This window comes from Pelophylax lessonae (genome assembly GCF_965119305.1).
Source record: "Pelophylax lessonae genome assembly, chromosome: 3".
NCBI lineage: Eukaryota > Metazoa > Chordata > Amphibia > Anura > Ranidae > Pelophylax > Pelophylax lessonae.
The window spans coordinates 493,993,432-494,008,052 of NC_138770.1; the positions used below are offsets into that span (position 1 = coordinate 493,993,432).

The 14,621-nt window shown below is 43.8% G+C and overlaps 1 protein-coding gene across 1 annotated transcript in view; it reads left to right on the forward strand.

The window, feature by feature from the left end:
- The window catches only part of DHX57 (DExH-box helicase 57), a 295,697-nt gene that overhangs the window by 245,491 nt on the left and 35,585 nt on the right, over positions 1-14,621 (forward strand). The window contains exons 22-23 of the mRNA XM_082251986.1: positions 6,833-6,967; positions 7,890-8,090. Of these exons, the coding sequence (XP_082108112.1) occupies positions 6,833-6,967; positions 7,890-8,090 (336 nt within the window). The remainder of the gene's footprint in view (positions 1-6,832; positions 6,968-7,889; positions 8,091-14,621) is intronic.

Below are 14,621 nucleotides of genomic sequence, written 5' to 3' on the forward strand. Positions count from 1 at the left end.
TGTCAAAATACTATCTGCCAAGATTAGGAACAGTGGTCTAGATATAGCCTTACTGAGTTATTGGAGTACTCTCGGATGCACGCCATCCGGTCCTGGTGATTTATTTGTGTTAATGTTATCAAGCCTTTTCACAATTTCACCCCCTTTTAGCCATAGCGGCACGTCATGTCATGTGAAGTACTGCTAACCATACAGTCATGGTCAGTATACCCCTCCTTTTCCTGTGTAAAGACTGAGGAGAAGAAAGCATTTAGCACAGTTGCCTTCTCCGTATCCTCTGTAACTATCTTCCCATCATTGTTAGTTATGTGTGCAACATGCTCTGACCTCGTTTTTTTGTTATTGATATATTTAACCACTTTAGCCCCAGCCCTATTTCGGACACTTTTTGTTCACAAGTTAAAACCAGTATTTTTTCCTAGAAAACTACTTAGAACCCCCAAACATTATATATATTTTTTTAGCAAAGACTCTGGAGAATAAAATGTCGGTCATTGCAAAATTTTTTGTCACGCGGTATTTGCGCAGCGGTCTTTAAAACGCCATTTTTTTGGAAAAAATTTGAAAAATCACATTTCACTGCATTTAAAAAATACTAAACAGTAAAGTTAGCCCATTTTTTTGTATATTGTGAAAGATGATGTCACGCCGAGTAAATAGATACCAAACATGTTACGGTTTAAAATTGCGCCCCCCCGTGGGATGGCGACAAACTACGGTCAATAGAGATCTCAATCTGCGACGCTTTAAATTTATTTAACGGTTACCAGTTTAGAGTTAGTGTGTAGCTCTTTTTTTTAATTATTGCCCACGCTCTGGCGATCGCGGCGATACCTCACATGTGTGGTTTGAACAGCGATTTCATTTGCGGCTCGACTTGCGTATACGTTTTTTTTTGTGCGCGAGCTAACGGTGACGGGGACGGCTAAATTTTTTTTTTTTTTTTTCCTATTTATTTTTTCTTTTTTTTTAAACTTTATTACAGGTTTTTTAAAAAAAAAAAAAATCTGATCACTTTTATTGCTGTCACAAGCAATGTAAACATCCCTGGTGACAGCAATATGTCGTGACAGGTACACTTTATGGAGGGATCGAGGGTCTAAAAGACCCTAGACCCCTCCACTACACTTCCCTGTATGCAAAACGCCGAAAACGGCATTTTTGCATACAGCCGTTTTTCAAATCTGCCGCCTTTTGCAGCACAGTAACCCGGAAGTGACGTCATGGACGCCGCCTCCGGGTTACGTCATCGGAGACCCGATCGATGCCGTTTCCGGCATTCATCGGGACTCCATCCAGCCGGCGGACGTGCCGGCTGGGTGCTCGGGGCTCCCGGTGGGACGGTAGCCCCGAGCAAAGCCGCGGAAGGCGGCGGGAGGGGGGGGACGTCCCCTCCCGCCCCCCCGGGTAACGATCGAGCGGCTCCCGAGCCGCATCGATCGTTACCGACGGAAAGCCGACCGTCGGCTTCAAACAACGGTACCGGGATGATGCCTCTAGCTAGAGGCATCATCCCGGTATAACCACTCAAAGTCAGCCGACGTAGAGGTTACGTGACTGGTAGTAAAGTGGTTAAAGAATTTCTTAGGGTTCCTTTTACTTACCTCAGCTATATGTCTCTCAAAGTCGATTTTAGCCATCTTGATTTCGTATATACATTTCTTATTCAATTCCTTGTGTTGGCAGAAAGCTGATAAAGTTAGGGATGCACCGATCCGATATTAGGATTGGATATCTGCTGCGATACTGACAAAATAGCTGGATCTGGGATCGGTAAAATTAACAGATCCGCGGGTAGATCCAGGGTTGCGTTGCAGCAGAACCTACGTCATTAATCAGCCTCACGTGTGTGTCGGGTATGGAGCGCGCCAAAGAGTCGGCTGTGTGGAGATATTACACGCTTGCCACACCAACTAGTTCCACAGCTGTTTGCAATGTCTGCAAAGTAAATGTTTAGAGGGGAGGTGGTATAACTGCAAAGTTCAATACTACCAATTTAATCAAGCACATCCAGAAACACACGCTAAGGAGCATGCTGAATTCCTGCAGCTCAACAAATCAAAAGGAGCGGACAATACAGCCCAGCAGCAACAAACTTTGCAGGATGCATTTCAACGACGCGAAAGGTTGCCGATGGAAAGTATGAAAGCATCAGCAATAACACAAAGTTTTGGAATTCATTGTTTTATATGCTCAACCAATGTCAGTTGTTGAAGATGAGGGATTCCGTCGCCTACTGGAACACTTGGAGCCGAGGTACTCTCTTCCGTCACGCAAGTATTTTCCCGAGACCGCAGTGCCAGAACTGTACTAAAAAGATTGCGAACAAGTCTCAAAAGAGAGTAAAGATATAAAGGCTATGAGCTTTACTGCAGATATATGGAGCTCTGATGTGTGTCCAATGTCGCTTTTAAGTTTAACAGTCCACTGGTTGGACATGAACTGTACATCGCACGGTGCAATGCTTCAAGCTAAAAATTTTCATGGTTCACACACCAGCGATACCATTTCGGCTGCAATTAAGGTTATAATTGACCAGTGGCACATTCCTTTGAATAAAGTGCATATCATACTCGGGGACAATACAAGCAACATGAAAAAGGCAATAGACCAAATGGGGGTATGGAGCTTAGGCTGCTTTGCTTACAGCTTGCAGCTTATAGTCAATGAGGGACTACTGTCACAACGGAGTGGAAACGATGCCATTGCAATCGATAGACAAATTGTGGGGCATTTTAAACATTCTCAACTTGCGTATTCAAGGCTGCAAGATGTCAAAACGAGGTGGAATTCTACCTACTTGATGATACAGAGTCTTCTGGAACAGAAGCGAGTCCTCTGTGCTTACATTGCTGACCATGATGACCTGCCCAGTACACTGACCACTAACCAGTGGGCTTTGCTAGAAAAAAACAAGCATTGTTTTAGCACTATTTGAAGAGCTAACAAGGAAAGTAAGCTCATCGACTGCCTCCACCGCGGACGTCATTCCAGCTGTCACTGTCGTCAAACGCATCCTTGCTAAAGAAGGCAATGCGGATACTGGCATCAAAACAATGAAAACAAACCTGCTTCAAGCTGTCAACAAACGCTTCGACACTGTGAAAGAAGAACCCCTATATGCGCTTGCCATCCTGCTGGACCCAAGATATAAAGACAGGTAAGATAAGATTGTGTAACCTAACTAATTATTTTATTAGCCCATCAAGTGTTAGAATTTCTAAATGTTTAAATTTACAGCATGGCATCTCATCAAATACAGTAGAAGACAGTGTTATTGTGGAGAGGAGAATAAAATATCAAATATAGACCTAATAATTGTCATTGTCATTCATTATCTTTATAGAAAACCATTGCTGCCTCAGACAACCCATACCAGTTCTGGGGAGTCAACACATACAGATTACCTTGTCTTGCTGCCACTGCCACAAAATACCTCTTTGCCCCATGCACTAGTGTAGAAAGTGAGAGAGTGTTCAGCACAGTTTCCAGCATTTGTGGATGAGAAGAGAAATAGACTTACAGCAGAGAGAACAGAAATGCTTGTCTTCATAAGAAAGAATTTGCCATTGCTGATTAAGTGACCATTCACTTAATTATGAAGAGCGTCTGCAATCGCTTGATTTATTCTCCCTGGAGAAGAGACACCTGAGGGGGGACATGATAGCAATTTTTAAATATCTCAATGGGGATCTCAGCTTAGAAAAAAAGCTGTTCAGTCGAAGGGATTGCATGATGACTCGAGGGCATACAATGCGATTAGAGGAGAAGCGTTTTAACCTCAGGCAACATGGGGGGTTCTTTACTGTTAGGGCTGCAAGATTGTGGAATTCTCTACCACAAGAGGTGGTTTCTGCGGGTAGTATGGTGGCTTTCAAAAGACTATTAGACGTACATCTCAAGGATCAGAACATTCAGGGCTATGTGAGATGATTACAGCCACACACACCTACACAGGTTGAACTGGATGGACTATTGTCTTTATTCAACCTCACCTACTATGTAAAATATGTTTGTGTCATGTGTGAATCAACTTGATCACACAAAGAAACAGCATTTGTAATGTAAACAGGTTGTCCAATGTCACTGCCACACGCCACCATCAAATTGTGATGATGGTGAGTGTGGCACTGGACTACATGTTTACAATATGCTATTTGTATGTGTGATCAAGTTGTTGTTCGACCAACGTTTTAGTCAGGTTTAGGCTGCTATGTTGTTGCTGCTATGTTGTTGCTGCTATGTTGTATTGCCCCCTGCACTGCAGAAAGTGAGAGTGTTCAGCACAGTTTGTGAATGAGAAGAGAAATAGACTTACAGCAGAGAGCAGAAATGCTTGTCTTCAATCTTCTCGAGAGAGAATTTGCCATTGCTGATTAAGTGATCATTGTGACGAGACCCTTGCTCGCTCGCTTCCGCTCTCCCGACACTCTGCTACTAGTGAGTCAGCTTGCAGATCTCAACGTCTGATGGTTCGCTTATCCAAGGTTCCGGGATCCGAACTACAGCTATGTGCCGTTCGGAATCCATAAGAACAAACACCAGGCAGGCTGTATGTAAGTTCAAACAGGAAGAACTTTTATTGGAAGTACACAACACACTTTTATACAGAATTTGGAACATCCCGCCCCCAACAACCGCTTTCCCATTGGTCAATTGCAAAGTACATGCAGTTCTCCTTCAGGTCCTCCTTAGCCATGCAAATGAGGACTTGAAAATGAGTCAGCAGGGATTGGTCCGATAGCTTGATTAGAAGGACTGTTATGTGTTATGAGACAGGGCAATCAATGTACACAATAGCCAGACACCGAACAATGGGAGGTCATCAGCACTCCGCATGAGACAGGGCAATCCACATTCCCTCCCAATACACAAACAAAAGGAAAGCCTCTCTGACACTGAAAGATATATAACACACACAGCACTCAGAAATCACAGACCTCATGGCAAATGGGAACAAATCTCAATATTTCTACATGGAGACATTGCTGACAAATATGAAGCAATCCAAACCATCACCCATCTGTCCTTAAATTCCAGTGACGGTGAACACCGTCACAATCATTCAGGTCATGTTTGTGTCGTGTGAATCAACTTGATCACACAAAGAAACAGCATTTGTAATGTAAACAGGTAGTCCAGTGTCACTGTCACACACCACCATCAAATTGTGATGGTGGTGTGATACAGGACTACATGTTTACAAATGTATAATAAAACAAAGGGTGCGCTGATAAATATAGTAAAGCTGCAACCAAGAAACTGTGCCAAGTGTAAATATGTGTTATAAATATTGGTGCGCTATACCTATTATAGTGATTATAATAAATCAACTCAATATGAAAAAACACAGTGTTGACAGTATGACAAATCTTCTGAATAAAAGTCCCAAATGATCAAGTCCATGAAAACATATCCAAACTGTCCTGATATATAAATGGAATTCAAGTGAGACTGTGATGTTGTAACAAAGGTGCTAAAACCACATCCCAAACAATGTGATTTCCACGTGAATAAGATTCCCACCCCTGCTGGCTGTTCTTCTTACCAGATATATAAATATCATAAGCAATCCAAAATGCAGAAATCATGCACATCCACCCTCGTGTGAACCACACTTAAGAGCCTCTTACCAGATGTAAATTAATTTAGGCATGAGAAAATGCTCTCCCTCGATCAGAATGTGACAGGTAGCTGGATTGATGGTCTATTCCTCACGGACCTGGGATAATAGATCTTCTTCTTATTAGCTCCACAAATTGCATGTAATAAATACAAATGGGCCGACCATAGTGTATTATCCCCGGTTTATTGATTAAACATAGGCGATTGTACTTACTGGAGACGATCTTGTATCTAGCGTGTAACAAGCGGAGCCTATAGTGATCCTGCGTCAGGCTGCAGCACGGACGAATGGATGACGTAGGTGACGGCGTGACACGCCTCCTCTCCGAAAGGTTTCCTTGAACGAGACTTCAACTGGGATAGGAGGCCTCCTATGCAGCTGGGGGAGGGCGCCTGCTCCAGCACTGCCGCCTCTGAGCTGATATCCCCATCATCATGCAACTTTGCATATTTGTTGGGGTGTACAAACTCAGGACTGGCCTCCCTAGCGTTCTTCCCCTCCTTCTAACTGTCACCCAACTGCCTACCTCCAGTGCCTGCGTCCCCACGTCTCCATCCTCCTCTATGCTGGCCCCTGCCGGCACCTCCTGGGTAATGTCCAAGCTCCTTTCCAGGTTGTTGATGCTACAGAGTGTTGCAGATCCAGGATCTGAGCTTCCAGAGAAACAAGTCGCTAACGTCTTGCACAGCAGTATTTGCCCTCGATTGGTTTATCAAGGAGCGCATACATGCAGCAATAAGTGCACTGAGAGGCATCCCCAATCCTGTCGGACATTATTACCCTCTATTCTATGAGGAAAATTAGGATAATGACCTGCTATTCGTTACCTACACTACCTAAATCTCCCCCTGGTACTACACCCAGGGTACTCCCAGTCACTAAGGTGCTCACCAGTCCTAATGTCACCAGGTATTCCCGGTCGCTAAAGGTCACTCCCTGGCGGTAAAGGTCACTCCCTGGCGCTAAAGGTCACTCCCAGGCGCTAAGGTCACTCCCAGCCGCTAAGGTACTCCTAGTCGCACGGTTACTCCCAGTCGCAAGGTACACCCAGTCGCTAAGGTACTCCCAGACAAGCAGTTACTCTCAGTCACAAGGTACACCCAGTTGCTTAAGGTATTCTGCAGCACTCTGTTACCCCGCAGCAGTTAATCGCAATACACAGCAGTACTCAGTCACTTGTTAATATTTGTTTCCTTATTTTTGTAGGTGAGAACACCAGAAGAAAAATTTCAAAGTACAAGATCAGGAGCTGTAAAAATGCCTTCAAAGGCGGAAGAGATGAAGTTTGTGACCAAGAATGATGGTTATGTTCACATTCACCCCTCCTCTATAAACTACCAGGTATGCTAATAAGCCCAAAACTTCTAATGTGTACTTTGATTTGTATAATTCTCATAACATACTCATCTTTTAAAAAGAGAGGACCATTTTCTGTTTTCTGTCAAACACTGGGGGTGTCCATTCTCACAGGGCATGTGCCATCTCATTCAACGGTACTGGTGGTTTCCTGCACGCATTAAGCTTTACAAAATCACAGCTCTCTGCTTTGTTCCTTAGGTCTTGTTCACACCACATCCATTGAGCTGCATTTTTCAGCACACCACCTCACATGTATGATGTTAGCAGGGTACAGAGAAAACGATTGTGCCCTGTTCAAACAATACATTTGAGGTGGAATGCAATAAAATGAAGGTCAGTGAACATGATGTGAACAAGCCCCTTGTGGTGTTCTCTCCTCTTGTATGTCTGCTTCTTTCTACTTTTGTTGTAATCTTAGGTCCTTACTGGAGTACACAGAATCTGTTGTGACTTCACAGCCAGAAAGTAAAGGCTGGGGGCCATCTCCATATACAGCAGAGAGAAAATGGAACAAATGTATACATGTTCAGTCAGGGCAGACGGGAACACACTCCTGGAACACACAACATACTTGGAGCCAATAAACCAGAACACACTTTGTATATCAAGTCCATCATGAAGGTTTTTTTTAAATATGGCACCATTTAGCCCTTGTAAGTATGAAACCTGTTTGCACAGGTCACACAATTCATTTATAACATGCATAGGATTATAGGAAGACTCTGTTATGTAATATATGGGTTTATGGAATTGTGCATGTGGGGCTTCGAAAATATATAGATAAGAGTCAATGTAACACTGTGGCTGCTGTTCTTTCTACTATTTATGCTGATAAAATAATTTTAAAAAATATAGGAAAAAATCTCATTATGCTTTAATATCCTATAATGGGTTTTTTTTCTAGGTGCGAAATTTTGATAGTCCGTATTTGGTGTATCATGAAAAGGTTAAGACCAGCCGTGTGTTTGTCCGAGACTGCAGCATGGTTTCCGTGTACCCCCTAATTTTGTTTGGTGGTGGCCAAGTAAATGTTGATCTACGAAAAGGGGACTTTGTAATTTCCATGGATGATGGGTGGATTCGCTTTGTAGCAGCCTCACATCAGGTAAAGTTTAGTTATTTAGATTTTCATACTGTATATTCACAATGCCAAGAGAACTCGCATAGTATTCCAAGGAGCAAAAGATTGTTCTTGCTAGTAGAATTGTGCTCCCCTTACCTTTCAGTTTCCTAATTTCTAGATTTCATAGAAAATTTAAAAATTCTCCAGTTAAATGCTATCAAATTTCATTTTATCACTTTATAAATCTTATTTAAAAAGTAAAGTGCATCCAAATTCTTTATCTTAATTGTACATTATAGGACACATGCTTGATATTCATAGACCTGAGTCTTTCGTTTTTTTTTTGCTAGTGTACTGGGATGATGGACCTTTTCTCCTTTTACGGAGAAGTCACTGTTACCCTAACTAGTTTTAGGTTTTTCATTCAACTCTTTACTGTCCTCTAATAAAACAAGAGAAGCAGTGCCATTTGAATCCGTGCAACACTTTTCAACATGGAAGAGCTAGTCCAGGAGTCCCCAATAATGTCCAGGGGGAGGAGCCTGAGCATGGCACCAGCACGGAGCTCGGGTTAGGAACGCCTGACGTCTGCCAATAAGACATTAATGTCCCTACACCCCTGCCTCTCCTCCTGAAGCGATACAAGTCTCGTCTGAAGCGGAGTCCTGTATCTCCTCCCGTTCCTTTCTCCAGATACATAACTGAGTCAGCGGAGGGAGAGGGGAAGGAAGTCAGATCCAGTCCAGGAAAGTGTGAGCCACTATAGCACACTGCAAAGAAGAGTAGAGCCGCCCGAGGAACACCGGAAAATGCCGGCGAGTCCTAAAGCGGGATGAGGAGGCGGGATCTACACCAGAGGCATGGATAACTGAGTGGAACTTCAGCTGGAGAGTGGACAGTCTGCCTCGCTGAATCCCCACAACAGATGAAACCTGCTAAACCTCTAAACAAAGAGGAGCCCAGGAGATTTTGGAGCCCCCTTGGTAAATGCAGACAGCCACATACGGTGTGGTTTACCCCCACTACCACCCCACAACAACTGAGCCAGTATACTTGGAGCCCGCGGTTACACATGACGTGGGATTAAGCCGTAGAGCTGCCAGCATTCCTGAAGTGTGGTGAGTGCCTTCCTCCCTCTCCTTTCTTCTTCTTTCCTGTGACGGACATAGATGTTCTAGCTTTAGACAGACCACGTGTGTACGCAGAAGTTAGATCTTAGATCTTGAAAGGAGAGAGAGGAGGTGAAGTCTGGCTGTAAGAGTGGGGACAGAGGTAAAAGTACATTAAAAATCAAAGAAGGAAAGAAAAGAAGAAGAAAAACGCAATGAGGGGTAAACTAGTTAAAGGAGGCAGGACTATAAAATCTCCTAAAATAAGTGTGGGCCCAGGGACAATTAAAAAGTACATGTCCCAAGAAGTGAACACAGATAAGATGGCCAATGAAAAACAACTGGGAGCCCGGTCGAAACAGGTGACAGAAGGCAGCAAAAGTATGCAGCATAGGCCATCACTAGGAACAAGTACCCTTGAAGAAATCGAAAATCAATCTGGAGGAGGAAAACAATCCGGGAAACGGAGATATGGAGCAATAAAAACACAATTGCCTACCAAATTAGAAATGGCAGATATGTTTGCCAAACTTGAACTCTCCCTTAAAACAGACATGGCAACACTACACTGTGACCTAGCTCAGATATTGACGTGAGTGGAAGATACAGAAACGAGATTGGACACACACACTCCAGCAATAAATGATCTCAAAAAGAAATGAAAAATTTACAAAAGGAAAAGAGGAATATATTATACAAAATGGAGAATCAGGAAAATCGTAACCGAAGAAAAAACGTAAGCATCCGGGGTTTACCAGAAGCAACTCAAAGAGAGGACTTAACAGAGATAATGAATAAAATATTTAGCCCATTATTAGGCAAAGCTCCATCAGAAAACCTGGGGATAGAAAGGGTACAGAGTAGAATACCACAGAATATGGCAAAGGAAATCCCTAGAGACATAATAGTGAGATTTCATGAAGAAATGGCATAAATATGGAAAAAACTGAAGGGAATACCACCATTAATATATGAAGGGGAAACTGGTTTTCCAACCAGTTTGGTAGGTCGAAAAGATGGCCACTCAGGTAGACTAATATTTCTGGGAAGAACTACAGGACTTTTGCAGAAAATGAGATCTACCTATACCAGATATTCCCAGTTAGACAGACTGTGAGAAAGAAAGATCAAAAATAGAGGATGAACAATGGCAACTAGTCCCAAAGAAAAACATAACATCTAGAAGATAATTATTCTAGCATGCCAAAGACGATGTAATTGGTGAACATATGAGACTAACCCATAGGGGGAAATAAAGAAAGGGTAACTTGGTAAAGGTACACAAAAATTTAGAATAAGTAAAATTAGGAAAACAATGAAGTAGAAAATAGGTCTGATCAGACCGAGGGGGCAGTGGGCGGAATACCCAGGCACCTAGGGGGCTCTGGCGTCTTAAAGTGCGCCAGTCAGAGAACCACCCTGATGAGGGAGAGTAAGACAGTTGGAGAAGATGTAAATGAAGAAGATCACTGTCAACTCAAAGACCAGGACTAGGTCAAAAACCCTAACCTAGAAGAACATTTAGGAATAGGGTAGGGAGGAGGGAGGGATAGGGGCGAAGGAGGAGAATATACACTTAAACATAGAAATCCCTTTACATTGGACCACCTCTCTCTCTATCCAGATTATTCTCCCTGGCTCCAGGCTATGAATAGATGTCAGCCAGGGGCTCCGTAGTAGAGGAGGCAACAGGTAGAGGAAAAGAAAAAAAAACAATTATACATTTCCAAACCTATAATGTAGGAGGGTTAAATTCCCCAGTGAAGAGACAAAAGGTCCTAAAAGAAATCAAACAATACTCGGCAGCAGTAGTTCTCCTTCAGGAGACGCATGTAACGCAGGACATGAATACCAGGATATATTCTAAGCACCACCCAACATGGTACTATGGAGATTCCATAACAAAAAGAGCTAAAGGAGTTGCTATAGGATTTGCAAGAGAAAATAGGATTTTTCCTTCAACTTACCTGTAAAATCCATTTCTTGGAGTATATCGCAGGACACAGAGGTCCCTCCCCTCTTTTCTGGGATCTTCATTGCTTGCTTCAAAAACTGAGGTTCTTCCTGTATGGGAGAGGCTATATGGGAGGAACTTTCTGTCAATTGGTTGCCAGTGTCCAATTACCTAAAGGTAGCGTATAACCCAGATAGTCATTATTACCGTCTCTGTGTCCCATAATGTACTCCCAAGAAAAGGCTTTCTTTATCCTACATCACAGTACACAGAGCCGGTAATAATGACTATCTGGGATGTCCTAAAGCAATGCCCATGAGGGAAGGGGACACAGTAACAACAAAATTTCCCCTAGACAAGAAAGAGCTTATACTGCCGTCTGAAGTATGCTACATCCAAATTGAGCCCCTTCTCGGGCTCTTACATCCACTTGGTAAAACTTTGTGAATGTATGAACTGAAGACCAGTTAACAGCTTTGCTATTCTGAGCCATAAACACCTGATGATGCACTGCCCATGAAGCACTTGCCCTCCTGGTAGAGTGAGCTTTTAACCTAAAGGGTGGAACTTTACCCTTTAAGCTATATGCCTGAGCAATGACTTGACAAATCCACTTGGAAATTCATGGAACTAGTTGCCGCTTGACCTTTCTTAGGCGCTTCTGGCAGGATAAAGAAAGCATCAGTACTACGAATTGGTACTGACATTTTTAAATAGAATTTGACTGCTCATACTACATTAAGAGAATACAACAATTTCTCCTCCGTAGTCTGAGGACCTGGAAAAAGGAAGGTAGAAAATATATCCTGATTTAAATGAAAACTGGAAACTACCTTAGGCAAATAGGCCAGATGAGGGCGTAAGACCACTCTGTCCTAATGAAGGATCAAAAATGGTTATTTGCAGGAAAGAGCCGCCAATTCTGACACTCTTCTGGCTAAGGTTATGGCAACCAAAAAGACCAATTTCCTATTAAGAGAATCAAGGGAATGTGCCTAGTGCCAATTACACCTTGCAAAAAAGCCTGCACCAAGGAGTGCATTGCTAATGGTTTCTGAAAGAAAATAGACAAGGCGGAGAGCTACCCCTTAATGGTTCCTAATGCCAGCTTCAAGTCCACTCCTATTTGAAGAAAAGAAAGATTTCTTCCAATGACATACTTACGAGGATGCCATCTCTTTGATTCAAACCAAGAAATGTAGGATCTCCAGACCCTATAATAGATTTTCCTAGAGACAGGTTTTCTGGCATTTATCAACATAGCCAGAGCTGTACCAGAGACCCCACAATCTCCTAAGATTCTGGTCTCTATAGCCAAACCGTCAAATTTAGCGACCGTAAAGTAGGGTGGAATTTGGGACCTTGGCAGAGCAGGTCTGGATGACCGGGAAACAACCATGGCTACTGCTAATTTCACAATTTCCATGAACCAAGGTCTCCTGGGCCAAGCCAGAGCCACTAGGATCACCGGCTTCCCCACCACCTTAATTATGCTCAACAGATGTGGCAAAAGCTGGACCGGAGGGAACGCATAGATCAGGTTGAACCGAAACCAAGGGATCACTAAGTTAAGCGTCCAGATCGCAATCAGATCCCTGGTTCCGAAAACAAACCTGTCGAGCCTGTTTTTGAACCTGGACGCCAATAGATCTACGTCAGGAGTATCCCAACGTTGGAAGATCAATTGAAAGACCTCGGTATGCGGGGACCACTCCCCTGGAAACAACTGCTGGTGACTTAGAAAGTCTGTCTGCCAGTTGTCCACCCCCCTGGATGAAAACTGCGAACATGACTCTCTGCTCAAGACAAGATGTGGTTCACCTCCTTCTACACTGACTGGCTTCTGTTTCCCCCCCTGATGATTGATATAAGCCACCAGTGTCACGTTGTCAGACTAAATCCTGACAGGACACCCCCGCAGTCTGGTCATCCAAGAAATCAGCGCCAAACGGGCTGCCTGGACCTCCAAGATGTTAATGGGTAAAACCTTTTCTACCTGAGACCACCTTCCCTGGATAGAGATTTCCTCCAGGACCACTCGCCAGCCCACAAGGCTGGCGTCTGTGGTTACTACCCTCCAGGCCACAGGCAGAAAAGATTTACCCTTGCTTAGGTTGCTAAGGACCAGCCCCCAGGTCAGATCCTGTCTTACCCTTGGGGAAAGAAACATTGGGGAATTCAGAGCTCTGAGTTTTTTATTCCAAGCGGACAGAATACTGTTCTGGAACAGTCTGGAGTGGAATTGCGCATAAGGGACTGCTTCGAATGAGGACACCATCTTGCCTAGCAGTCTCATACACAACCGTATAGAGGGAACATTTTTCCCTCTTACCAACAGCACCAGACCCTTCAAGGCCAGAACCTTTTTTGATGGCAGGAAAATCTTTGCCTGAGCAGTATTGGGAATCGGACCCAAATATTCCAGAATTTGAACAGGCCTTAAGGCCAACTTTTCTAAGTTCACAACCCAACTCAGATTTTCTAAGAACTGGACGGTCCGGGAAACATCCCTTCTTAGACCTGGTCCCGACTAATTCTTGACCAGAAGGTCATCTAGGTCAGTGGTCCTCAACTCCAGGCCTCGGGGCCCACTAACAGGCCAGGTTTGCAAGATAACTAAATTACATCACAGGTGATCTCATTTGCTGCTCAGTGATTGCAGTATTCTAGTCTGCATCTCCCCAAGGTAATACTTAACATCTGGCCTGTTAGTGGGCCCCGAGGACCGGAGTTGAGGATTACTGATCTAGGTAACCCATTACTGAGATGCCCTGAGACCTTAAAAGAGCCAACACCCAGGTTGCTGTGGCCAGACCAAACAGCAGAGCCACAAGCTGAAAATGGGACTGCTCTACTGCGAAACGTTAAAACCTCTGATGGAGCCTGAAAATTGGTACATGGAAGTATGCATGCAGGTATCTATGGAAGACAGAAAATCTCCTCTTCCTAGAGAGGCTACCACAGAGCGGATTGATTCCATGCGAAGAGACCAAATGGTCAGATACTGGTTCAGAGCTTTGGGATATAGAATGGGTCTTACCTCGCCATTTGGTTTTGGCACTGAAAAAAGATTTGAAAAAACCCATGAACCTTTCGTTGGTTTGAACCTCCACAATCATGCACTGCACCCACAAATGTTCTAGGGCCTGGAACAAGGGCATTCTTTTTACTGGGCAAACCAGGACATTTGGAAGAAGGAGGAAACTCTCGGAACTCTATCATGTAGCCCCGTGCCACTGTAGACAAGACCCACCTGTCCTTCACCACTCCCTCCCAAGTTTCTGAGAACCGTAGGAGCCTTCCCCCCCCCCCACCATAATGAGTGGGGGCGCCCCTTCATAGGGCAGATTTGGAACCTGATTTAACAGGCCTTTGGACCCAGGGTTTTTTCTGACCTTGATTTTGAGGTCTTTTAAACCCTGGCAGCTGAGGCCGTCGGAACTGCTGAGAAGCCTACGTGCTAGGAGGTACCATAACACTTGGAGCTTTAAAAGATGGATGTTTAATCCT